The 26,394-nt window shown below is 40.6% G+C and overlaps 4 protein-coding genes across 5 annotated transcripts in view; 1 reads left to right on the top strand and 3 right to left on the bottom strand.

Moving 5' to 3' along the window:
- Nucleotides 1-11,061, bottom strand: part of LOC136439526 (3'-5' exoribonuclease HELZ2-like) — a 34,288-nt gene extending 23,227 nt beyond the window's left edge. Inside the window, exons 1-10 of the mRNA XM_066434944.1 lie at nt 10,950-11,061; nt 6,387-6,563; nt 5,479-5,524; nt 4,680-4,880; nt 3,835-3,871; nt 2,977-3,116; nt 2,467-2,523; nt 1,698-1,811; nt 1,262-1,366; nt 894-938 (exon numbers count right to left, since the gene is read on the bottom strand). Coding sequence (XP_066291041.1) covers nt 894-938; nt 1,262-1,366; nt 1,698-1,811; nt 2,467-2,523; nt 2,977-3,116; nt 3,835-3,871; nt 4,680-4,880; nt 5,479-5,524; nt 6,387-6,529 — 888 coding nt within the window. The 5' untranslated portion in view covers nt 6,530-6,563; nt 10,950-11,061. The remainder of the gene's footprint in view (nt 1-893; nt 939-1,261; nt 1,367-1,697; nt 1,812-2,466; nt 2,524-2,976; nt 3,117-3,834; nt 3,872-4,679; nt 4,881-5,478; nt 5,525-6,386; nt 6,564-10,949) is intronic.
- LOC136440051 (rRNA methyltransferase 2, mitochondrial-like) overlaps nt 1-26,394 on the bottom strand; it is a 217,257-nt gene that overhangs the window by 185,157 nt on the left and 5,706 nt on the right. The gene's annotated exons all lie outside the window — the stretch shown is intronic.
- Nucleotides 12,936-19,035, bottom strand: LOC136440525 (ATP synthase mitochondrial F1 complex assembly factor 2-like). The gene is made up of 8 exons (XM_066436574.1): nt 18,923-19,035; nt 18,339-18,383; nt 17,831-17,976; nt 15,910-16,007; nt 15,697-15,777; nt 14,708-14,820; nt 13,949-14,064; nt 12,936-13,093 (listed from the first exon to the last, which is right to left on the bottom strand). Exons 1-8 carry the CDS (start codon nt 19,011-19,013, stop codon nt 12,950-12,952), a joined length of 834 nt encoding a protein of 277 aa, XP_066292671.1. The 5' UTR covers nt 19,014-19,035; the 3' UTR covers nt 12,936-12,949.
- LOC136439969 (glucose-induced degradation protein 4 homolog) lies at nt 19,286-25,326 on the top strand. Of its 2 annotated transcripts, none has more exons than XM_066435673.1 (6): nt 19,286-19,504; nt 19,976-20,041; nt 21,693-21,800; nt 23,120-23,221; nt 23,909-24,039; nt 25,121-25,309. In XM_066435673.1, exons 1-6 carry the CDS (start codon nt 19,349-19,351, stop codon nt 25,182-25,184), a joined length of 627 nt encoding a protein of 208 aa, XP_066291770.1. In that variant the 5' UTR covers nt 19,286-19,348; the 3' UTR covers nt 25,185-25,309. The 2 variants fall into 2 exon arrangements, with proteins under 2 accessions (XP_066291770.1, XP_066291771.1); XM_066435674.1 differs by having other exon boundaries at nt 19,287-19,504; nt 19,976-20,035; nt 25,121-25,326.

Below are 26,394 nucleotides of genomic sequence, written 5' to 3'. Positions count from 1 at the left end.
ATTGTGTCCCACATGTAATGAAAATATTGAAGATAAATTTCAATTTGTAATGGCCATGGCCTGTCCCACTTATGGCAAAGAGACAGATGCGCTATTACAAAGTATTACTACCAAGACAAACTTCAGCCTATCTGGTACACAGAACGATATGTCCCATGTATTGTTGTCATGTCCAACTCCTATACCACCTACATAAGTCAATTTCATTATACTTCATCCTAAAAGCGAGGGAAAAAAATAATCCATACATGGCTTTATTGTAATTCATACACTGTTATCGATAATGTTTTGTACTTATAATTGTAGGATAGGTTAGCCTTGCAGTATTGTTGATTTAGTGCCATATATTGTACCATATACGATTGTCGAACAATAAAGTTCATTCAATAACTTGCTTATCTGGGCTTCAAACGCAAATGCGCCGCACGTCAATGAGAGTGCAAATGAAAATTGGTGGAAGAAACGCGGCAGTGCCGTAAAAATCTGCCGTGGCAGTGCCGCCGCAGTGCCGGAGCCCAGTGAGAGGGGGCCTTTATCAACATGTGCTTGAAGTGCAGTTTTGGATGTCATACTGTTGTAGCTCTTTTCTGTTTTTAGATTCGATGTTGATATACATGTGTCTACAATGTAACTAACCTGTTTGTTCCTTTCCTCTTTCTCAGCCTCTTCCTTTGCCAATTCTTGAAGTTTGTGGTCAAACCTCTCCATTTCCTGCAGGAATGGTGATCATTACATCGCTAATCTTTCCTTACACAATATCAAATAATTATTACACAATCAATATGAACTCAGACTATCCAAACAGGTTCATTGTTCATACTTACAAGCTGAGGTAAAACTTCAGAATCTCTATGGGGAAATCAAACTGCAAGATATAGAATTGAAGCGCATACCTTTCTCCGCCTCTCTGCTTTCGATTGCTTCTTAGACTTTTTCGGCTGCGGAGAGAAGAAAAATATTCGTTGTAAATCAAAGGGAGGTCTTTTCCCCACTAATTGTTTCACTGTATATTGTTTCTTAGGGAGTTTGTAACATTCTGTTCTCCAAGATTTATTCAAAACTATAAGCTTAATACTTTACATTTCATAAACGTCTTGATGTACGTTTTTAAAAGATCGCTTCAAATATTTTTGGCTTATTCACACTTAAGATTTGTGGTGACCACAGAATTGAAATATGATGCATAATTTAACATTTACTTGCTGTGGCCGTACTAATGGACTTCTGGCTCCCAAATCACCATGTTCGACTACACCCTTACCGTATTAACAGGTGTTTGATGTGTAGTTTTGGACTTCGTGCTGGTGTCGCTCTCTTCTGTTCTTGCTTCTTGTGGTACAGACACATCAGCTTGTTTTGACCCCTTCTTCAAAACACACAAGCAACTTCTTAACTAACGTCAAGTATCTCTCGTTCGTCAAGTGTTGGAAAATAGACATACTGTAGTCAACTGACGACAAAGAACACATACATGTAGAATTCTAATTACATTTGTAATCATTTTGCAACTTTACTTGCAACTTTACAATTTGGCCCTAAATTTCTCTGACATTCACATTCTTCTATTATATTACGTTACTTTGCCGAACACCTACGTACAATAGCTTTTCTATACAGGACGCAGCTATTTGTTCATGTCAATGATTGTTAGATAATGCATATGGTTAAATGTATGTACAGCATTCAGAAGTCTTTACCAAGTTGGCTGTATCATCTGATACTTGGTAGGCATGCCCAGCTTGCTCTTCCAGGGATTCTGCCTGATGAGGATCATCGTCAGGTGGAAGCAGTGCTCGTAGAGATAAAACATTCTAAAACATTGAATTGGCCTGTTATCTATAATCATAGCTAATACGTTTTAGTATAAGATGTGGAGTAAAGAATTTAAATCAAGAGAGGAGAAAAAACTCAACATGAGAAGTCTTGCTGTTGGAGAACCTACACAATTTACTAAAAGCAAACGACGACATACTAGATAGCGAGTGGTAACGGAGCACATTATAATTGTAGTAAGAATCATTTTGCAAGTAGACCCAAACATTGCAGACAACCTCATCATCATCCTCATCGTTACCCCCCCCCCCCTCCAGATAACCCCGCGAGGGGCAAAGTAGGGGGGGAGGAGGTCCCAGGCTAAGGCGGGCAGGCCTCCAGCCTGGCACGGTATGACTCAACGGTGGGAGCCGATACAACCGTGCCAGGCGTTCCATTGTGGGATGGTGCGGGGGAAGAACGAATGTTTGTATGTGTCTGTCTGTCTGTCTGTCTGTCCGGGCGTTGAGAGTTTGGAATTTAAGATGGTGCCTACCCCGGGTGCGCCCCTGAACCTTGTATGCAACAAAGGCTTACTTCAACTCACGACATCTGAACTCTTGCCAACCACCTACACATACAATAACCTTTTTATATAGGCTATAACCTATTTGTTCATGCCATTTAAGCACAACATTCAGAAGTCTGACTTACCGAGCTGGCAAGCCGTGGGCGGATTTTTTCCATCAGTGCGCGTATATATGAATCGTCCTAAAACATAGAATTTACCTGTTATTTATAATCATAGCTAATCTGTGCTGTAAGATACGATGTGAAATTTTAAACTTGAATCCAAGAGAAGAGAAATCAACTCAGCGTAAGTATTTTGCAGGAAAACTGCAGTCTTACTCGGGTACAATGGCAAATTTGATCACTCATTTTACATCATTTTATGTAATTGGTGTCCTTGTCTGACTAGTGCTTATCTTAGGGCGTTCATCACATCCCAAGTTACATATTTTGTGGTCATTTTGATCCATACAATGTAATCTTTGTACAGTAAATAGCAAGACGTATTCGGATGGAGGTATCTTTTATGAACAGTCATATTCTGTATATCAAAGCAATAGGTTATGGATTATACAAACAGCCAAATATCTATATGGCCTGGCATTCAATGGAGGTGAGGTCGAATGGGTGTTTGTGCTAGACGCATGAGCTTACCGAAGCTATCCGTTTGCATTGTTCTGCCGTGCTCCATGCATCCGTGTAACGGTGGAGTTTCTTCAAGGCCATAGCCTTCCAGTACAATGGCTTTTGTCGACTTTCCGGAGGGAGTTTCAGGAACTCTACTAGTCTCAGAGCTGTTGGAAGAAGAGACTGAGTACCACCCTCGCGAGTTTATGTTCGCCACCACTAACTCGCTTGATCAACGGTGGTGTTAAACTGTTTGTTCGTCTATATTTGTTTGTTTTATCAAGATCTCCATTAGTGTCCAAGAGAGTCAGCGCCGGTAGACATAGTTCTGGCGACGTCACGACCAAAACAGCTTCAGCCAATCAGAGGGTTTGCTAAACCTCATCTGAAGCAAAAGCGCAAAGGACGATGGGAAGCTATCAACCAATCAGGTTACGTCTCACATCGTTGCTTAAGGTTCAGAACAAATTAACCGCCAAATAAGGATAGCTCATTAATTATTCATGAGCAACTGTCAGTAACGGCGCCAGACCCATGTCTACCGGCGCTGAAGATCAGGGCCCCTACGCGAGCGAGCTAACGTGGAGCGATAGGGGTCCTCATTTAATGAGGGTGGGTGGAGCGAACGTAAACTAAATGGAAGGGGAAAAACATCGATAGTTTTGGTTACAACTTGTGAAAGGGTAAAGCTTCCAGAAGGTGATGGAAAGTTGTGTCTCGTGATGTATGCAAGTGAAAAGATTGTCACATATTCTGGCTAGTAGATTAGATTTTTCTCTGTGTTTATAAAAATCGACATGAAGCAACAAGGCGGTAGCGTAAATGGACGCCATAGACGTGTGTGTGTATGTGTAAGAATTATGAAAGATGAAATGACTTTGGTACCTGCTTCACAATCCTGAATGACGAGACCGTAGTCACCCTGCAGTGTAAAGACAGAGAAGATATTACGCGACACTATGGTTAGTACTTTCAATGTTGTCATGGCAAGAGGAGAGGAATCATCAAGCTGAAAACACAATGTGAAATGTATCATTTTCTAAAAATTATGTTAGTGCATATTCTATGAGGTTTCTTCTTCGTTTCGCTTACAAACTAAATACATATGCCAATGAAGTGTTGTAGGACATGTCCAACCTCTGAACAATTATCTTTGAAAGTAAATCGGTCCCTATCATTCTTCTCCAGGAAATATGTAGTTCCATCTTTCACTCTCTTCCCTCAGAGCCGCAATGACCTTAAGCAGTCAGGACATTACATTTTTACACATCAAGTAAGATAATATACGCACTGGGGAAAAAACTGATTTCAATCACCAGCATTGTGAGTTGAGAAACCAGCTACTTAATTTTGTTAAAGGCAACCAAAGCAATATTAGGGCCCAAAATTTGGAAAAAAATGCTGAAATCTTTATGGTAGTGACATTTACTAACACATTTTTGCACATTTGCGTAATAACTTCATACTTTGAGAATTCTAAAACCGTGCGAAAACATGCCGTACGATGATCCCCTTAGTTTCGCGAGCCTACCAAACCCCTGGCGACGATTTTCAGTTGAGTCCTCACATCACAACGACCTCGTAGTTTTGCATGATGGACGTCGGTTTCGATTGTGATTGTGTTGTTTGAACTAATAATGTATAGAAATAACTAAATAACTTGACTTTCAAAATCCAACTTTTGGGCCTTAATATTGCTTGGGTTTCCTTTAAGATGCTTGTGACCTTACCCGTCTGTAGCAGCACACTGCTCTGTTGGTGTAGCTTATGCGGACAAACTCCCAATCAGTCGTAGGTAGGTAGATACCGTTTCCACACTGACAGACTTCGAGGCAGTTTGAGTAGTAGCGATAAGCTGCCTCGAAGTCTTGCTCATCATAGCAGCCCTTCGCTTCCTCCTTCAAGTCCTTCTTGAGTTTGCCCAGGCAGCCCTGACAAATTTTAAAAAATAGATGGCTGTTGAACACCTTCCATCCTATTTAATTGATATCTTACATTTACTCGGTCCTTCTAGTCACGTAAAATTTTACCTTCCTCACACAACACACAACACAACACAACACAACACAACACAACACAATACAACACGCACATTAACATATTAACTTGGCAGTAGAAATCGTGCAAATATATCAGTGGACAGAGCACCTGTCAGACAAGACGTCTTATTTGCTAACTCCTCTGACCATGTTTTTATCGAATTTGGCTCGTTTTTTTTCCATCTATTCGGCTATGTATAAAATGTATAAAATTACTTGTATCAAATATCACTCTGTCACAAATAGGTGACAACATTTTGTAACTTGGCTTACGCAGACGGAGGATCCACTCATGACAAATTTCAAAACCAAATGCAAATGAAATACAGAAACTCATGCATACTGTTCTTGATATTAGTTAACGACACATCTTTCTTTGAATACTAGATATTTGTGAACAAAACAAGACTAAAACGCAGTGCCAAACTTTCAATTCTGCATGTAGAATCGTATGTGCATATCATAACAAACAGATGGAAGAACAGCTTACTTCACACGCATGCTCCAGATCTGGACCAAAACCCTGCATCGATGAACTGAAATAATGACAAACAGATATCCTAATATATATATATACATTGTTATATATTTTATACACTTGGCTTTTCAATCTCCCATTTTACTAGGAAGCCATATTGCGACATATTTCCATTCAGCATTTGTTCCCAAAGAACATACTGTAATAATGCTACGCGCCTAACTAGATAAATCACATTGTTCGGTTACAGAAAATTCACATAAAAGAAACAGGTAAACCCCATCTAGTTACTTTTTTACATATCTTGTTTACATACTAGCCCACCAACAAACCGACAAGCTTTGCAACTTACCGCCATATATCACAAATGCTTTGTATCATTTAAAATCATTGTCATCATACTGTCTTAAAAACGTAAAAATTAGATAAATACCTTAAGGAAATCAAGATCGTGTCTGCTGTTTGGTAGTGACACATCTAATTCAAAAGTACAAAACAATGATGTATATTCATGTATATAACACCCTCCTTAAAGCAGGACCCCTATCGCTCGATTCGTCGTTGGCTCGCTCGCATAGGGGCCCTGCTCTTTGGCCCCGGTAGACACGGTTCTGGCGCCGTTACTGACAGTTGCTCATGAATAATTCATGAGCTATCCTTATTTGGCGGTTAATTTGTTCTGAACCTAAAGATACGATGTGAGACGTTAGCTGATTGGTTGATAGCTTCCCAGCGTCCTTGGCGCTTTTGCTTGAAATGAGGTTTAGCAAACCCTCTGATTGGCTGAAGCTGTTTTGGTGGCGACGGCGCCAGAACCGTGTCTACCGTCGCTGAAGAGCAGCGCCCCTTCGCGAGCGAGCCAACGACGAATCGAGCGATAGGGGTCCTGCTTTAAGGAGGGTGGTATATAAGCGACTTACTGTATACAATGCATTTTCCCCGCTAACTCAATCTTTCTCCGTTGTCTCGGAGAGTAGAAGTACCAAGGAGGAACATAAGGACTTTCTTCCTCCTCGAGATGAAAAGAATCAGTGTAGGGATCGTAGGCCCAAAGGTACTCCATCGTCACTCAGTGGACGGTCCACACTGCGTCAGCTCTGTAAGTTGGGAAACAATCTTCATTAAACATATGGCGTCGCGGTGGCGTAGTGGCAGGGTGTTTGGCCCCAGAACCCAGAGATACCGGGTTCGAATGCGGGGTTCCTTGATTTGTCCCGTTGACGTTGTGCCCTTGGGAAAGGCACTTTACACGACTTCCCCCACTTTACTCAGGTGAAAATGAGTAGCTAGCTTTGGTTAGGGACGTCCCTCGGATAGGACGTTACGTCGAGGTCCCGTGTTTGAGAAGAGCCACAATTAACTCAAGCACGTTAAAGAACCCAACACGCTTATCGAAAAGAGTAGGGGTCCTTCCCGTTGTGTGTGTGGATCATATAAATCTGTCCGGATATGCAGCTTGTACTCTTCAGTACAAACCTGGTGTGTTACGCCTTGATGCAGTTTACCGGCTATGCAATACAAACAAACAAACAAACACGGTCCACAGGCGGAAACTTGTCACTATCGTTACTGTTCACATAGACAGTCAGTAAGTTTATGAAATATCTTGATGTGTGCCCGATAGTGCTAGTCAGGATATAAGATGTTGGTACATGTATGAAAAAAGTGAATATCTGCTCACGATACCGTGCCTGCCGAACTGAAATTGGGAGATAAGAAAGAATTTTAGTCACCTAAATCCTACTCGCCGGACAACTATTGCGGCCTTTCCCACAAACTTTTCAAAATTTCAGGAATGCACCTCATATATAGTGACCCATCTGTGCTTGCATGCGGTTACGACTTATATTCTCTCACTTGCTACAGCCAAGCCTGGCTCACTTGCTACAGCCAAGCCTGATATCGCTACCGTGGCGATCATACCATTGACTACCTGTACACTACGCCGTTATTGCCGTGCCTGGCACACGATCGGAATCTAAGCCAAGCCAGTCTGCTTCATGCTTCGTCCAACATTACGCTGAAAGCCAGACAAAAGTATGGTAGACCAAGGACATTATAATGTCCTTGGGTAGACAAATGGAACTACCCAAGATGTCATAGAGGACAAAGTCTGCAAACTGTACGTACGGCAGAACCGTAGACATTAACTCAGTACCGTAACGACGTCATAGCATACACCCAATACGAGGAGGAAATAAAAACGTCGGGCCAAACATACATGTAGAGAGTGCTGACAGAGGGATGCAGGTGACAGCTTCTCATGCACGAACTTGGGTTACTTTATGCATGGCTGCTACGGATATTTCCGGGAGGCCAGCGTAGTTGGCTGCATTGCACGTGACCTCCGCAAGACAACAGAAGCGTCAATAGACCTTCCTATCTACATTCAGACCTTCAGAACGGTGTGTTTTCTTTGTTTCTGGAGCCGGTAGTGATAATAGCCTAACCTGCATCGATCTAGTATTTCCGGGTGAACCCAGCCAGCGGCCGGATGCACTAACCTTGACCTCTCAACGCACGGCGTCAAGTCAAGCAGGTGACCTGCCAAAGACCTTCTGAATTTGCATTTCGTACAGAAACAGTGTTTTTCTTTTTCTAAATCTTATTGAATGAAGAAGTTCATTCCCAATAGACTGAGTGAAAGACAGCGTGATAGATACCCAGAAGGCTAGGCCCATATACCAGAGTCAGACTTTCCAATAGGAAGTAATGCTTTAATGCACTGAAACAAGGGCTCAGAGAAGTACTTACTGACATTGCGAGCCCCAAAAATTCTTATGCACCAGAAAGCCACAGCTGTCTGCTTTAGAATCATGCACAGAAGAAAACAAACCTCAACTTTGACCTACTTCTAGGCTGGAATAGTCCACTTTGAGCATGTCAAACCAAACCACTACTCAAGATATCTCCTTACATCAACTTAACTACTGAAAGATCCTGAAACGTACAAATTTTGACCAAACTGGGAAAGCTCAGACCCTACCTGTTCCTTCTAGCCCAAAAGTCTCCAAAATGGATCAAAATTTTAAAGAAAAAGAAGGGTTTTCAAAAGTTTAGTGAAGGGACTAAACTTGCATTTTTTGCACTCGACCGTGCGCAACTCAACAATGACGTCAGCCCTACAGTACTGCACACCCACCGGGAAATGTGCGATACCAAAAGTTCACAATAACCTTGGCCTGTCTGTCTAGTAATGCCGCCGGCTACGTCACGGTATCAGGTTCCTGATGACACAGAATGCCATTTACTTGGTCCAAAATCCCATAATTTACCTTTGTCCTCATCCTAAAAGATCAATGCACGATTGTAGAAAATTATGGATATAATTGATACATAGGGATGTCGTCATCTTTACGCATTACTTACTAATTTATCACTACACAACTTGTTCCCACAGGCTTATACATAGGTAAGGACAGCCCTATTGCGTCAATGACATTCCATGACAGGCCCTTTCCAAACTAGACCCAGTGGCAGTAGCTTCAACACCTGGTTGATTATCCTAAACAAACATAAGAAGAATTACACTAATAAACTATTGACGGTTACCCGGTCTTCAACAGCACAAAAGTTCGCCCCTTCTCTCTCGAGCAGAAAACAATAGGACTCAAAACAAGCAAATGACTTCTTGCACACACTGTTATGTTACTAGTAACGTGAAAAGATTGCCACAGTTTCATATCCGTGTGTTTTCGTTGAGATACATATCTTCGCACAGGCTGTCGAGTCCTGATACTGGGAATCTCAGCTTGAACCATGACCGTTACGCTTACAAACTCCACTCACCTTGCTTGAGATAGATGCGTGCCTGAGCCGTCACACTCACTGATATGTTTCACCCGTCTCCTTGTCGTACTGTCACTGCTACACACCTCTCTAATCTCGTGATCGCCTCATACTGTACCGTATACTGACTACACTCTCACCTTTCAAAAGGTTAATGTACACACGGACGCACAATCTTGCTCGGAAGTTCGCAGGACTCTGTTTCGCGATAGCAATTACTGAGCTTGAACTGTAAGCTGACACAAGTTTCGGTGCGCCATATTATGTTACTGTTTACCTTGTCTGCTTTCGCGTCCGTTCATTATTCTCAACAAAAGCCAGGAAACAAAAGAACTAGTCTCCAAGCATGCAGACCCAACGGTTGCAAAGACCGTATCCAACTGGCATAAGGAGTTGGGTTTTTTTTCAAAGTTCTCTGGCTGACTGGAGCTTCTCTGGCTAGCTTGTACGAATTTGGCACCGTGGAGATCTGCTTGGAGATTAAAAAGAACGCCCATTCCGATCTGCTGACTGCTATGTCCACACAAACATTTCGATGAAAAGTTGTGACATTTTCAAAAAACTTTTCTGGTAATAACTGCTTGAATAGCTGTGGTAAGATTACAATCTCCAACTTGTACGTGGGTTCAAATGAGAATTGTGTTGTCGCGTAATGGGAAATTCTTTTCGTACACCAGTCTTACGATGCATGTGAAAAAGGCCTTTCTGCGCACTACAGCACATAACTATATGAACCCAGGTTGTTTGGCTGACATAAGCGTTTACTGAACTCAACCTTTACTCCCAATATTGATATTTACGATGCTGTCAGGCAATCATAAGGTCAATGTCACTGGTATTTCATCATCCCCGCCAATGTGTGTGGTTATACAAAAGAGATATTTGCAAAACAAACATCATGTGAGCATTTACCTGGGCGTATCCAGGATTTCCCAGCTAGGGGAGGGAATATTTTGTAATAGAGTCGAGAATAATCAGTTAACTCTTTGTGGCAATTAATCAAACAATGGATGACATCATTAATCTTCAATTCTCTCATTCTCCGTATTCGTATGTGCCGTATAATATTTAGCTCTAATCATAGTAACACAATAGGAAGGACATAAATGACGCAGCACACACGTCAAGTAGTAATATACCCGGCAGATACATGTGCCTTAGGCAAGTTGTACTCGATCTTCCCATTTGAGTCTTGAAACATATGACGCAACTCAGCGAGACCCGCTAAGTCTCAGTCATAATTTGGTCATGACTTCAGAATACCATACCATGAACAGTAAATGTAATGCTAGAGCGAATTAGGTGATCAGTATATTAACTTTGGGTTATCCGAGTGTGCCATTCTACTGTGTGAACAATTTCTATGTTTAATTTATGTGACATGGGGAAGTACATGTATATCAAGAGGAAAGGCCAAATCACCCGGAAGTACTAGTCTGACATATATACTATCACCGAAAATATATATTTTTCTAGCTCTGCTTACAAAAGCCCTTTCATTATTTCATACTAGACTCATAAATAGTCTCCACAAACAATAGTTATCGATTATTTTGAGATTGTAAAGTACGAAGGAAATCTATCGTTGTGATGAATATAGTCTTCTCATTTCAATAGTATGTTAGCATATCGTCTCTATCATGTTACATTTGCAATTAGTGCTTGATAGACGAATGTATAACTTGTCATCTTACCTGCAATTAGAATATGTCCGTCTTCTGACAACTACGTGGCATTTTACCGTCATATGTTTCCAACATCGTAGCGCCAGAAATGTTTCTCATGTTCTTAGTTTCGCCTCACGTTACACCGACCCTTAGTAAACATGTACGCGCAACGCCATTGGCTGACGGCCTGACCTGCGCAGTGCATTATTGTTGACCTTAAAGTTTCGGTGGATCATTTGACCCTGCCTTTATTTACGTTTTGGGGGGGGGGGGGTTGTGATATAATGGGCAACAAACCCAAGATTGTAACCAAAGTACTGGATAGGGAGGAAGGTTTTAAAATGGCAAGTGTTTGATGTCTTTGATCATTTGTGTAACGTGGCACTGCCCCCGAGTCCAAACTTACAACTGGAATATAGATTGATAGCCACTTATACAATAGCTGTTTTCTTTGCGCAATGAGTCATTATTGGCATACCGTTCCTTTGATGACTGACTGGCAATGGTACCAGCGAAACTAGCCTACTTTAGACAGCAGACATGTTTAGTTTCACACGTCAATGCCAAACATCATAATACATAATACATGTGATTTAAACCATGACTTACAGACGTATTATATTACAGACACCGAAGTACTAACTGTATTTCCTTGTACATAGGCCAATACATATCTAGTTCTTTTCTAAATTGAAATAGAATCATCTCTGACGTAAATAATTGATGTAAACTTAGTTTCCTGTGTATCATGTAATACATGTTCCATATGCGTATACTGTATTACTCTTATTGGATACCGTAGCGTTTAGTCTTAAGTTTTGTAGAATTCATTAGCATTGTTAATAAGCAAGACATATAAATCATATGTCTTGATAATTTGTACAATCTACGAACTTGCCATACATTGTACCTGTTACATTTGTGGTGCAATAAAGTTTGATTGATTTATTGATCTACAACGAATGGAGAGTCTCATTCTAGGAATGACGTTGCATTGTACTGTTTTTTTTTCTAAACGTTGCATTTCTACCCAAGTGCAAGGAATGCAGCCTTTGTTAGTTTACCTATACTATAGATTGTTATTGATTTTTACATAGTTAGTACACCTCGCAGTTGGACTTTGGCAAGTAACATAAGCTGAATGACAGATAGATTAAATATACTATTTATAATTCAAAGTATGGAATAACTTTTGAACTTTTTATTTTCCTGATGTTTTCTTTCTCCAGATCAATTGTTCAAACACATTATGTTCCTCGTTTTCATTTCATCTATTTACAAAATAAGGTCAATCAATACAAATTTGGTGCCAATTGCAAACAGCTACCTTAGCATTTTGAAGGTTAAGCACTAGGAAGCAAAGATACAGATTTCCACAGACCACAAATGTACATGTGGAGAAATCTGAAATAATCTTGACATACCTCATGGCCTCATGCACCACCAAAACGTGACCAAAGTGACACCTTAGAACAGCGTAACCAACATGCAACAGATCATTCAGGCAGGCCGGGAGTTTTGATAGCAAGGCCAAGGGAGTTTGGCGGTAGGAAACCTAGTTATGTTCTTTGAAGAAAGATACTGGAGTTAAGAAAAACACATTTAATTTTTCAAACTGTTCAGGTACAGGTCCGGACCTGAACCTAAACCTCTGTACCGGTACCTGTACCTGATGTTACATTTAAGTATGCAGCACTATTGCATAGGTTGTGTTGTACCATCAATGCATGCTTCATGGCTACAGGCTCTACATGTCTCAGATGACAAGAGTCTTCTAACATATAATGTATTAGTCACAACAGAATAAAACTGTCATCAAAAGTACCTGGGTACAACAATCAATGATCAAAAGTCACAGGCTGTCCTGAAATTTCATTGCTACTGCCCAAAATGAACAGGCTGGTTTATGACAAGTACATGGGTCAAAATTCTAATCTTCGCAGTGTGTTTCAGTCTTGTAGTAACTTTCAAATAATTATGGTTGAAGAAAACGTCAACTTTTAGCCATAGGGGTTGTCTACTCTAAGTTAAGCACTCCAGGAGGGGGCCTTTTCCTTTGTGGTGACCCGTTCTGAGTTATAGTGGATGAAGAGGGCGGAGGCCGCGGCCCTGGCTCTCAGGTCTGTCAGCTCCACGTCATGGGCCCACTCCACATTCCCCCATTTAAGAATCTGGAGAAACAATGTTCAAATCAGTCAAGGTCATAAATACAGTAAAACATGTCAAGGTCGCCAACACAGTAAAAATGTCAAGGTCATATACAATGTAAAATCTGCTATGATAGTCCATGTCATGGGCCCACTCCACATTCCCCCATTTAACAATCTGGAGAAAAAATGTTTAAATTAGTCAAGGTTTCAATAGAGTAAAACATGTCAAGGTCATCAATACAGTAAAAAAATCAGTCAAGGTCATCAACACTGTAAAACCAGTCGAGAAATCAACACGGTTAAAAAGTCAAGGTCATGCATGGACTAAATCCAGTAAAGGTCATCAATTTGGTAAAATATGCCAAGGTCATCAACACAGTTTAATCAATTAGACCTCATCGCACAATGTATTGAGAACAGAATTGATGATGTAATAATAATGATAATGGTTTATTGGTCAGAAATTACCCGTGCAATGGCAGCCAGTGCTGAATTGCTGCAGGGTTTACAATCATATGATACAGAACAGATACATATTTGCTCCACACTTGCACTTTGTGGAACTGTCGCAAGGGTCTGGACGGCTGCCATTTGGCGCCAGCAGGTGACCTCAATACGACCTTCCCCAACCAAAGTCAGGTACCCATTCACACCTGGGTGGAGTGAGGAAAGTCGTGTAAAGTGCCTTTCCCAAGGGCACAACATCGGGGCATATCGGGGTTTCGAACCCGGGACCTCACGGTTCTGGGCGAAACACTCTACCGATTGTGCCACACGATGCCACTATGTCTAAGGTTTGAGTTTGATCATTTGATGGACAAAACAGTAGCAATCATCAAGTCTGAAGGTAGGAGAAGTGATGAGAAAACATTTTACCTGAAACTCTGTCTCCAGCCTGGCCAGTGCAACTGCCTTCTCCACTGTGAGATGCTTGTCCATCAGAGCTAGACTCAGCACCACTGACTTAAGAGTCTCTACCAAGCTTGTCACACCTGAAAATTAAAACATACAATGGTTGAAACAATAACACTTCATAGAGAGGGGGGATACAAGCTCAGCCACATTTGGGATTACGTTCTCACCGCAAAAGCGCCACCTACATCGGCTACTTATAGCGGTGAGAAGCAGTACTTCAGTCAGAAGCTCTGAAGAAGGCGTCTGACAGACACCAAAACGTCAGCAGGTGAGAGAACCTGGTTGTGTTAAAAGAAACTCCAAATATCCTACTTCATAGAGTTCGAAAACCTGGATGTTGAAAATCACTAAGGGTACAATGACACACACAAATTAAGTCTCTATTATCATTTTTTTAAGACCCTATGTTGATGACTTAAAAATCTCCAACTGCACATCTAATTCACCTTATACTCGGCACCTCTAAAACATTACTGTAACATAAACTTTGAAAATATCTATGACAAGGGTAATAAAACATGATGACGTCATCCGTATGGTTCCAAAAACTATTTTTTGAAACCTTTTGTTTTTTGCTACCAATATTCAGTACAAACCCAGTTTTCTCTCACTTCTTTACTGGTAAAATAGTGCAAAGTCAATTTCACTAGATTAGCCGCCCCACAAACCTTAATGGTTTTATGTATCAGATAGCTAACCAGTGACAAGAACCACTCTCACCTACAAGAGACCAGTGGTTGTAATAGAGAAGATGGTTCTTTAATGTTGACTTGGTGGCTTTAGGAATGGTTGGGCCGTGGATGCTGGTACTCGACTGTAGCTGGATGTCATATCTGGGGAGACAAATTTGTAATAAAGAACTGCAAAAGTTACAAATGTATGATCTGGACAGAAGAAAGTTTGTACATGCATGACAATTTATGTGTATGCATGCTAACTTTGCTAATTCTATCAGAAGTCTTCTTATATATAATCAATATGAATATTGTATATCCAACTAATTTGTTCCTTCATGCATTGAAAAAATGTGTACTTTGCAAATGCGCAAAAAAAAAGAATTACTCAAACAACTGGATAAAATTTTGAAACAGTCAGACGTTTCAGACAGCATCCGCTGTCTTTCGTCAGTGACTAAGGATAGGACTGGAAAACCAGGTTTTATACCCAGTCCTATCCTTAGTCACTGACAAAAGACAGCGGATGCTGTCTGAAACGTCTGACTGTTTCAAAATTTTATCCAGTTGTTTGAGTAATTTTTTTTTTTTTTTCGTATCTTACTACCTGGATGTCTAACTTTCATCAACTTTGCAAATGTTGCAAATTCCATTGCTGAAAGTCATCATAAAATGCACACAGGAAGTTGTTGCTCTTCAGCTTTACCACACTGTACCCTCACACCTGGGGTGTCCCTGTGGTGTAGTGGTCTGTGCTTCTGTTACTTACCACATCTGGTTCTGATTACTTGGAACCAGAAGGCCCGAGTTCAACTCCCGGGTAGGACACCTCTGGACAAGAGGCGCATTGAGTCATACCAAAGACTTTATAAAAATGGTACATACTTAAAAAACAGTATGGAAGTTAAACACACTCCACTGCCAGTGGACTAGCCCCCTGCTGCAGTGATTGCACCACAGTGTGGCCCAGGGCTATGAAACGGGGATGGGCCTTATGGTGTGGGAGTTATGGTGTTAACTAACCCTCACACCCACCTCTGTCTAACCCAGTCTAGAAGTGGTTCCCATTCCCTTTCCTCTAGCTCTGCTAACTCCACTGGACTCTCTTCTCTGTAACTAAAAACAGAAAGAAGAAACACCATGAAAGAGATAAAAGAAAAGACTGATATACAGATTTGCATGATGAATGAAAGAATTCTAATCCTTGAAAATTTGACCAATTTTTTCTGTCATTGACAAACTACTGACCAGATTGTGTCTGTGTCCAGGAATGACAAGATGTCCTCTACTATCTGTTGTGGTGTCTTCTTGCCTGGGTTGTCGATGGCCATATTACATAGCTGTGTCTAGGTGTGACATAAAAGATACAAAGTTAAATCTTAAGGGTTTATTGGTCAGAAATTACCCATGCAATGGCAGCCAGTGCTGAATTGCTGCAGGGTTTACAATCATATAATACAGAACAGATACATATTTGCTCCACACTTGCACTTTGTGGAACTGTCGTAAGGGTCTGAGCGGCTGCCATTCGGCGCCAGCAGTGACCTCAATACGACCTTCCCCAACTGAAGACAGGTATCCATTCACACCTGGGTGGAGTGAGGAAAGTCGTGTAAAGTGCCTTTCCCAAGGGCACAAAATTGGGGCATATCGGGGTTTTGAACCTGGGACCTCTCGGTTCTGGACGAAACACTCTACCAATTGCGCCACACGATGCCACCAAAATCTTGCTTTGGAATGAATTCTACCAATGCAGACAAACCTTCAAGCTAAAAGGTAACATTTCAATGATCCACATATAGGGATGCGTACCTAAACCCACATTCAGGTTCAAAAAACCTGTGTGCTAGAAATACTTCATGAATGAAATACTAAATTGCCATTAAATTTCCATATGGAAAAAGGGGCATCCTGACTGCGAAACCTGGGTAGTTCAGTGTGCTGTCATTTTTCAACTTGCAAATTTTGCAATACATGTGTAATAAGGTGCAATAGCATTGTACTTTAATATAGATTAAGTTTCTTATACTTTCCATGATTTCCTAAGGATGTTGTCCGTTCTAAAGATCTGTTCTGAGAAAGAGTGTAGGCTGGCACTATTTCCTTAGCATGATGGCTACAGAAAATGACCCGGTGAGAAATAATGACCTTCTCTCCAGGAGGGCAGAGCATGCTTCAGGGTGGACATCGCCTTATTTGGGACTGCCCAGTGCCCTCTAGAGGAAATGACGCATGATGACTCAGATAGAAGAAGATTGCACCTTTTCTAAGAAATAGTTACGTAGGCGGATATAAGGTTATAAAGAGAACCAGTCTGGACTAGAGTTAGACCGGAGCGGATATTCGATGTAGAGAGAGGACAGAGAGAGAATATAGATCAACGTCTTCACGATGTAGCGACTCCTTGTGTTTCCTTTGGGTTGAGCGTACCACTAACATTGCAGCTATACTAACGAACTTCATAAGGGACACACCATCGAGGCCAAGGTCGCAACAGCTACCCCTATACCCCCTTACACATGGAAGGTTTTATACCGTTTAGAGCAAAAAGGAGAATAAACATTTGACGTGAGTTTTAGTTTATCTAGTGAGTCTGAAACGGAATCCCTGAGTTAAGTTTTTATGGGACCTGAAACTAAACGTTTTTATGAGTCCGGATCCGGTTCAGCGTTTAGGTACACATCCCCATGACTTAGTGCTGCGTACCGGTTCTGTGTACCGGTACTGTACCGTAAAAATTTACTCGGTACAGGTCCAAAATACTGGATCATGAAGTATCGGTACTGTACCGATATAAATTTACACCAAGTATGTGCTTATTTTGTGACTGATCTCCTGACCTCATGCAACACCAAACGTGACCAAAGTGATACCTTGGAACAGAGTAACTAATATGCAACAGGTCATTCAGGCAGGCTGGGAGTTTTGATATAGCATTTGGCATTTTAGGCCAAGGGAGTTTGGTGGTAGGAAACCTAGTTATGTTTTTTGAATAAAGATACTGACAAGTTGAAAACAGTTTATGTTTTCTGTCGTTGAAGAAGTTCAGAAAAACATGTTAATTTTTCAGGTACAGGTCCGGACCTGTACCTAAACCTCAGTCTGTACCGGTACCTGTACCTGTACCTGATGTTACGTTTAGGTACGCAGCACTACCATGACTACATACCATGTGCATGTGTGACATTTTGATCTCTTTGTGTTGTGCCTCCCATTCTGTTGCAACTGCGATGGCGATTGGCTCACTGGGCACTGAGAACAGGCGACTCATTGGTGTTTTCAACTTTCTCCTGTCCAGGTTGATTTCATACATGCCTGGAAAGGAATGTCAAATTTTTAATTCTAATAAGTGAGTTAAATACAGTAAAGGAATGAAAGGACCCATTTCTTAATACTAAATACCTTTCAGTTGGTATGATTTGATGAATCCATGCATATCTTCAAACTTTTAAAAACAAATTCGTTAAGAGATGTTTTTAAAAATGCTATCTGTGAAAAAAATAGTTGAGAACTTCAAACATATTCCATAGATCTCTGTATCTTTTGATGTAACGTTACTACTTGGGACTGTGTCTTGGACAAATGCACAAATGTATAACAAAGTCATTATATGTGTTCACTAGTTATATATACGATTTTCACATCTGTAGAACAGAAAGGAGTAGGTCTTCACTTACCGTTGGCTTGACTGATGGAAACATTCTTGTAGAATCTTTTTCTTGCTGAGTAGGTGACAAAAGAGTGAATACAATAATCAGTTAGAAAAGGAATTCAAAGACTTGAACGAGGTTGAATTGAATTTGCATGTGGTTCAGAGTTGAGTTTGCACCTGTTAGAGGCTCAGAGCTTAGGTTACACCTGTGAGAGGATAAGAGCCAATGTTACACAAGCATGAGGCCCAGAGCTAGCTAAGGTTACATTAAACGTGCTTTGGGAATTGGTTACACCTGTCTGAGATTCACAGTCGAGGTTACACCTGTCGGAGACTCACAGCTCATGTTACACTTCTATGAGACTCTGATCTTATGTTACACCTGCAGGACTGATTCTCAGATCTGAGGTTACTCCTCCATATATAAGGTTCAGTTCTTTGGTTTCGCCACATGCTGAGACTAAAGCTGAGGTTACACGACTAAGCTGAGGTTACACGACAGCTGAGGTTACACGTGTATGAAGTTCAGAACTGATTTTAAGGTTACCGGTGCATGAAATTGACAAAGCAACAACGCTAATGTACTCCAAATTATTTCTAAAATTTCACCTGCTGCCATCTGCCGTTCTATCGTCTGCATAGGAGAAAAAACCCTCCCCAAAAACCTTCCAGCATGTACGGAAAACACTCGAGTCGCCATTTTGCTAGGTCAACGGGGTCACGAGACGCACCTATTCAGAACTTAGGGGTGTTATTCCAAAAAAAAACCTCAGTAATAATGATAGTTTTTATTGCATATTCCTGCCCAGATGGATTAAATGCACATATTAATAATGTGGTCTTTAAGAAACATAATGCAAAACATGAATTGATAAGCAGCTACATTCTAACATTGAAAAACTAAAAGACAGTAATGAGACAGTCCCGATACTGACCAATCAGAGTGCGTCTTTGCGGAGATTTTCCATCACGTGGTGACAAGAGGGTCTGAGACGTTTCAGACTAATCTTGTCAACTCACCTGACGGATGAGAAGATGCCTGTCCGCGCAGAAAAGTGGGAGCTCGTCCCTCCCCCTCCGGTAAACTCCAAACAGCCAGGACCGCCCCGTTCGCTGCTCTACTCGGGGTCCAGATTCACGGGACACCAGAAGAGTAAAGGCAACAGTTACGATGTCGAGGTCGTCCTGCAGGTAAGGTGGCGGCGGTTGGTGGGGAGGGGGGCGCCGGCGGTGGAGCCATGTGTGTGTCTACTCTATGGGCGCTTCGGGGAAAGAAATGGGAAAATACATGAACAACTTCAGAACCAAGGACAGCATAGCGTTCATTTTGTATTGCTATGGGACGGTGTTAGATTTGTAGCAATATTCCGGCAATGAGATTAGTAGGTATTTTTAACTATTCAAATAAATTAACGTTATTACAAAAGCAATGACTAATTACCGTTGGAACTTTGACTTTGACTTTTTGAATTACCGTTGATATATGCACAATACAAATTTTGCTACATAATCATAATGATAAGTTTGTAAATTTGAAGTAACAAGCCAGATAGCATACCATTTTAGCTATTACGCCACTTTCTGTATAATGACTAAACATGTGTCATTTTACTGAGAGAATCTCTGTATTGAAAATATATCATGTAACTTTTGTGTTCACAGCAAGTTGACGAAGAGAGCTGCTACTTATGTGGGTATCTGAAAATCAAGGGACTGACAGAGGTAAGGGTGAGCATGTCACTATATGTGCCACAGATGACTGGCACTTTCTTTTCTAATACTCAGATGACTTTAACATTATTTGAACAGCTAACTGTTAAGAACAAATTTTTCTACTGCTGACGCAAAGATGAACAGTTGTGGATGATTTGAGATTGTAAGCACTGTTAAGTGAATACTGTTTTTAAATTCAGTAAATGTCATTATCGCTTACACTTTGTTGCAAATTTGGTACACATAAAACTACATGCTCCTTTTTGCACTGTTTTTGCAATGTTTTCCTGTTAGACACTACATTTCCTTGCCAGAAGCACTATTTATGAGTGCAATAAATATAGATATAGATATATAGATATTTATATATTTGTAATGCTTGTCTCATACAACAAGCCTTGTTATGACCAAGGAGGTTTAATCAAGCCTGATTAAAGCCTTGATTAATCCTCCTTGTTATGACTTAGTTTACTTCACAAATACATCATCAAAACACAAAGACCTTGGAAACATGTTTTGAAGCCCATCATCATGATCATGTAGTTATTTTTACAGAGCCCCTAGCTATAGCCTTTGTAAATATTTGTGTAGAAACCTTGTGATTGGATGGTGGCCAACATTCCAATGTGACCTCCAAAACAAAATGGCTTAAAGTTCACAAAGAAATTCTGTATGATTTGCTTTTCTAAAGATTTCTCAACTTGCCCAAATAAACTCTTCCATGCACTTCCATGTCCATGCACTTTGTATGGCAAAATTGCTTTGCTTTGCTTCAATATATTCTGTGTGAGAGCGATCTGTTAGTGTTACACATTATCCTAAAACTTTAAAAGTAAACACTGCAGCTAAATTCTCTCTTCATGCACAGTGACACCACAGCCAATGTATAATGCTAACTTCTATGGTAGCTTGCTAGCCTACAAACTACCCCTTGCAGTGTTACTTAGAACTAGGTAGGACAAAAGGAGGAATTCTCATTAACCTGTGAATAATTGTGCCCAGAGGTAATTGTTTTCCATCCAATTTGAAACTTATGTTGTAGAGTTGTCTGGGCAGCTGACCTAGAAAAGAAAATTAGTTTGAGCCCTGCCATGTGAAAGTATCCTATTTTCTACTTGCCAGTTGTTGCCCAATGTGGCAGATTTGGAAGGTACCACTCAATTGCTATGTTTCAGCTTACTGTGGAGATGTACTCCATCATGGATACAGGCCCAGGCTAAAAACAGCCACTGGCCTAGTGGTGTACTAAAGGACCCCTGGAGACCCTCTCCTCACAGCTAAGAAGCACTTTTTTGTGCATATGGTTAGCAACTTTTGAAGCTAAAGTTTATATTTGATGTAAAGGCCAGGAAGTATGCTACCTCAGTATTTGCTGATGTATGATATAATTAAAAAGTAGCTTTAAATGGTCGCAAACCGGTGTTTGTGAGTGATACAGTGTCGGCCATCTTTTTCCAAGTGGTAAGTATACATGTAGACGGTCCAGTATGTAAAAGAATCAGAAGAACAACTGACTAACTGATGGAAACAACATTACATATTTGCTACTTCATATCCTGAAAACATGATCAGCATTTTTTTTCTTAGTGCATTGTTAACGATCCTATTAGAAATGACACAATTCGGAAACTAATTTGTATGTACTGTACCTTTCTTGTTCTTGTAGGAATTTCCGACGTTGACCACCTTTTTTGATGGTGAGATCATCAGCAAGAAGTACCCATTCCTGACCAGGAAGTGGGATGCCGATGAAGAAGTTGACAGAAAACACTGGGTAATGCATTTTTGGAGTTGATCTAGTATGCATGATTAATGCCACTTAATGGGCAATGGGGAGAGACAGTTACCCTTCAAACTAAACTTCAAACTTTATTGATTCAATCAACATTGCAGTCCTTTATCATAGGACTGAATTATATTGATTTTACAAACACTTCTAGTATTGCACTTTGGATGATTAAATACATAGAGCATAAAAACATTATTATTCACATTGTTAAAACTTTGATAACAACATTGTCAACAATAGCAACGTGGACATATAGACATAGAGTTTTTGGCGGGCATTATACACGGTCATAGATGACAGAGTTCTGGGGATAAACAAGTTTTTGACTGGGAAATGATATTTGTGCTGTGCAACGGATAAAATTTGAATGGTAAAGCTGGTGGATAGTATAGTGAATGCTATTAATTTGAGCGTGTAATTTCTTTGGGATAGATTTACAGGCCTCGAAATTAACTTTTTCTCCTACTGTCCCAACATTGTCCCAAAAGTGGATTTCAACTGTCCCGAAAGTGTCCTGAAGTGTCCCAACCAGGGCCAAAGATATGAACTTATTGTCGGGTCTGCATTCAGTTCCAGAGGTTCATGTTCAGGTTTGGACCTAAACTCAAGTCAGGACCTGAGCCCAAGCCAATCTGTGTTAGAATATTTTTTTTTAGTTATATACAAAATTGTGTATTGTAAAATAGAAAATTGCATGAAATTTGAAAAATATAATACATACAAAGGTATATATACTCAGTAGTAAACACAAGTTTCAACAAAGTTAACAACCAGAAATATTGTTAACAACCTGAAATAATGTATTTTAATAGGTTATAAAAGAAAAAGCATAATTCTGCAGAGTTTAAAGACTTCATTGATGCGGTGGCTCTTGGGGAGGTAGAATAGATCCGAAAATGTTTGATTTCTAATCTTGCAGGGCAAACCTTAATCAAGTAAATGAGGTATGACCATCCCTCTGCTGACCCCCTGTCAGGGGAGCAGACATGTGCCACAGCCTAGCTGGGACAGGCTTTCCTTTCACTATGCTGAGTGATAAATGATGATTGATTTTGAGAAGACTTAGTCTAGTACCACACCAAAAACAGTGGGTGGGACCAGTATACAGTTTCACAAGGGAGGAGCACAGTGGCACTCAGGAGCCCTGATTGTCCCAAATATGTCCCGAATTAATTATTGAGTTGTCCCAGGTCAAATTTTGGTGGCCCCGGGACATAGGGACATGGTTAACTTCGAGCCCTGGATTTAACTTAATCATAAGTCAGGCAGCTCAAGATTTATGCCTTCTGTTTATTTGTTTTCAGGGCAAGTTTCTGTCCTTCTACCAGTATGCCAAAAACTTCAACTCAGACAACTTTGACTACGATGAGCTGAGGAACACAGATTTTGTATTCATGAGGTGGAAAGTAAGTTTTGTTCTCTTGTATTCTTTAAAAACAAAAGTTGAATACAGTACTGGCTAGAGCTGTGTACTAGTTAACTGTACCAATACAGTACCGGGTACAATCAATTAGGTACAGGTCCAAAATACCTGAACCCTGGTGGACTGGTACTGAACCAGTGCTAATCAGGTCAAGCCTGACTCAGGGGATGGCCACTTTGACAGATAAAATTACTGTGAAATTACCGTGGCAGTGCACTAAAGCCACATCTATACTATACTCCAACACATTTGCAAGGCTGGAGTTTAATTTTCATCTGTATTTTCATAAAAATAATACCTGGCACAATTACATTATGTTGTTACCAGTTCAAACCCGTTTTTTTTTCCTTATTGAAAATCTACCATTTTCTGAACAAGCAGTTTAGGTACAGGTTCAGGTCTGGAGCTGTACCTAAACCTGTGTACCTGTACCTGTACCTAAAATTTGTTAAGGTACACAGCTGTAGTACTGGAAAACTTCAGGCACTAAGTATGTCCCTGTATATGAAGCAATGTCTGTAACATCTATTTACTCCACCCCAAGAGAGAAATGTACTGTTTTTTATGTGTGCCTCTGTGTGTGCATATGTCCTCCTGCACTACTGTTTCTAAATGTTAAGTCTACTACATGTATTTCTCATTGCCTTGTTTTCTTTTGACCTTTGTACAGGAACACTTCCTTGTGCCAGACCATACCATCAAGGACATCAACGGTGCGTCCTTCGCTGGTTTTTACTACATCTGCTTCCAGAAGTCCACAGGCACCATAGAGGGGTACTACTACCATCGCAGCTCAGAATGGTACCACTGTACAATCAGTACATTCTTTTGTACATATATCTTTGCACAATTTTTGCCTCTTGTCGCTTTTGCACTTTAACTCCATTTTCCTTTGATTCAAATAGAACCTAGCAGAATGCTCTTAATTCATATGTAACTAGTGGTGCGTACCTAAACCCCGGACCTATTCCGGACCTTTAGGTTCAAGTCCAAAAAACCTAGACATCTGGAAACAAGTCTGGAAAAAAAATCTCTCGCTTTTACACTCCTTTTTGATTAAAACATTGCTGTGTTTTGTTAATAATTGAACTTCTGCGTTAATTACTGACTGTATATAATTCTGCATATTATAGTTTTCAGATTGCATGTAAAATATATGCCAATATGCAATTTTACATGAAACAGGAAAAAAATATTCGTAGCACACATATTCCATTGGTTCAAGTCCGGACTTTCAAGTCCGAGCCTGAACCTAAACCTCTGGACTCGAGTCTAAACTTTGGTTTAGGTACGCACCACTATATGTAACTGACAAACATAGACACTGCGCACATTTTCGTGAGAGTGTGCTTTACAAATGCTTTACTTGTGCATAAAGATCAGATTTCGTGTAGTGAGACTTATATGTACTTGTAGCCCGAATATTCAATCACACTTGCATGATGTCTTCAGTACAGTATCGTTGAAGAGATTAATCAGTCACATGTAATAACAGTTACTAGAATATTCCTCAATCAGTGACTAAGAAAAAGTAACGAGATACGCACCTCAAAATTTCCGATGTCAACTGTACATCTTGATAACAGAATGACCTAGCCTCACGAGACTAGTCCTACTTACCCCTGCTCCGCAAGGAGGCGGGGGAGGCAGGGCGATCTTCACAGGTCTCGTCCTAGTCTCGTGTTCTCGCGAGACTAGGTCATTCCGTGATCAAGATGTGCAGTTGACGTCGAAAAATTGGAGGTGCGTATCTCGTTACCTTTTCTCAGTCACTGATTGAGGAATATTCTAGTAACTTCTGTACTGTAGAAGTAAATATGTACTTGTTTGATGGTCTATTCATATTGAACATTACTGATGTCCTTCTATGTCATCCCTACAGGTACCAGTCCCTAAGCCTTACCCACGTTGTGGAGCACAGCTTCCCTATCTACGAGTTCAGATGAGGGAATCAACTTGTAATATATGTACACTTGTGTTGATCCTTTTCTATTCTTTTGGCTTCAAATCACTGTACAATAATGTTTAAGAAAAAAAAGGATGTAAATTGTGTTCATACTACTGTACAAGTAATATGATCAATACAAAAGTAGTAATTCCTAGACGTGATAGGTAAAATCTATTCACATCAGTTCTGTAAACTTTTTTTTACTTCCCTTGATGAAAATGTGATCTATTGTAGGAAAAGTATTGCTGCAATTGTATTTATGATCAGTGTAAATTCAGAAAGATAGCAAAAAGAAAGAAAAAACGTTTATTCAAGGGCAGCTACTTATTATATCAAGGTTAGAGTCTGGAGGAAAGTATTATTGTGTACATGTATGTTGCACTCTGTACTTGTTGTTTAACAGCATTTTGACGGCCATAGAAATCTTTTATGTGAAAGTCTATACATTGTTTTTGTTATTGATCTCGGACAAACAAAGCATCCGTTCCTTGAAAAGTTGTTATTTTCCATATGACGATATTGTTCACTCGTTCGTTCAGACCCTTGTAGTGCCTAGTGGCACATAGAGTTTCCTTGCTGTTTCAGTAGCAGGGTACATTTCAGTGTTCTCACCAGGATTTTTTCACAGCGTAGGGGCATCTTTGCGCGGCAAAGCCACATGGCAAGCGCTACAGGTGTGAGGATGAGGGCTACAGGCTGGAATATTGTAGGGGGGTCCGGGGCATCCTCCCCCAGGAAATTTTGAACTTTAAAACTCTCAAAGATACTATTTCCTGCATTTTGAGGGCAAAAGTTTGTGAAATAAAGCCAAAGTTTTTTACTTTTGCATCAAAACAACAGAAAATCCCCCTACGCTGGTTGAAACACAGCGTAGGGGCCAAAATCACAGCATAGGGGATCCAAATCACCGCGTAGGGGCCCCCTATGCTCAAATGTCCTGGCGAAAACACTGCATTTTCACCGGGAGGCACCTCATGCTCGAGGCACATCCTCGAACATGGGACCCCCATTTTACGTCCCTTTCAAAAGACGGGTGCAGCCCCAACCGAGATGTCCAGCCCAGGATTGAACCAGGGTCTCCCAGTTAGCAACTAATTGGAACCAGGAGCTCAACTGTGAGGCTGCTACCAGTTTGAGCTGTAGGGACACCCTACTTGATATATCATGACCCAAAAATAAAGAACAATGCTATATACCTAAGATCGCTG

This window comes from Branchiostoma lanceolatum, chromosome 8 (genome assembly GCF_035083965.1).
Source record: "Branchiostoma lanceolatum isolate klBraLanc5 chromosome 8, klBraLanc5.hap2, whole genome shotgun sequence".
In the NCBI taxonomy this organism is placed as follows: Eukaryota; Metazoa; Chordata; class Leptocardii; order Amphioxiformes; family Branchiostomatidae; genus Branchiostoma; species Branchiostoma lanceolatum.
The sequence above is the reverse complement of the archived record's forward strand: the minus strand, read 5'-3'. Positions and strand labels throughout refer to the sequence as shown.

Coding starts and splice junctions, on each gene's coding strand:
- LOC136440525 (XM_066436574.1), bottom strand. CDS start 19,013: ATGGCGACTCGAGTGTTTTCCGTACATGCTGGAAGGTTTTTGGGGAGG. Junction 18,384..18,922: donor AGAACGGCAGATGGCAGCAG/GTGAAATTTTAG, acceptor TCACCTACTCAG/CAAGAAAAAGATTCTACAAG. Junction 14,065..14,707: donor CAACCACTGGTCTCTTGTAG/GTGAGAGTGGTT, acceptor TTTAATTTTCAG/GTGTGACAAGCTTGGTAGAG.
- LOC136439969 (XM_066435673.1), top strand. CDS start 19,349: ATGCCTGTCCGCGCAGAAAAGTGGGAGCTCGTCCCTCCCCCTCCGGTA. Junction 21,801..23,119: donor AAGTTGACAGAAAACACTGG/GTAATGCATTTT, acceptor ATTTGTTTTCAG/GGCAAGTTTCTGTCCTTCTA. Junction 23,222..23,908: donor TTGTATTCATGAGGTGGAAA/GTAAGTTTTGTT, acceptor ACCTTTGTACAG/GAACACTTCCTTGTGCCAGA.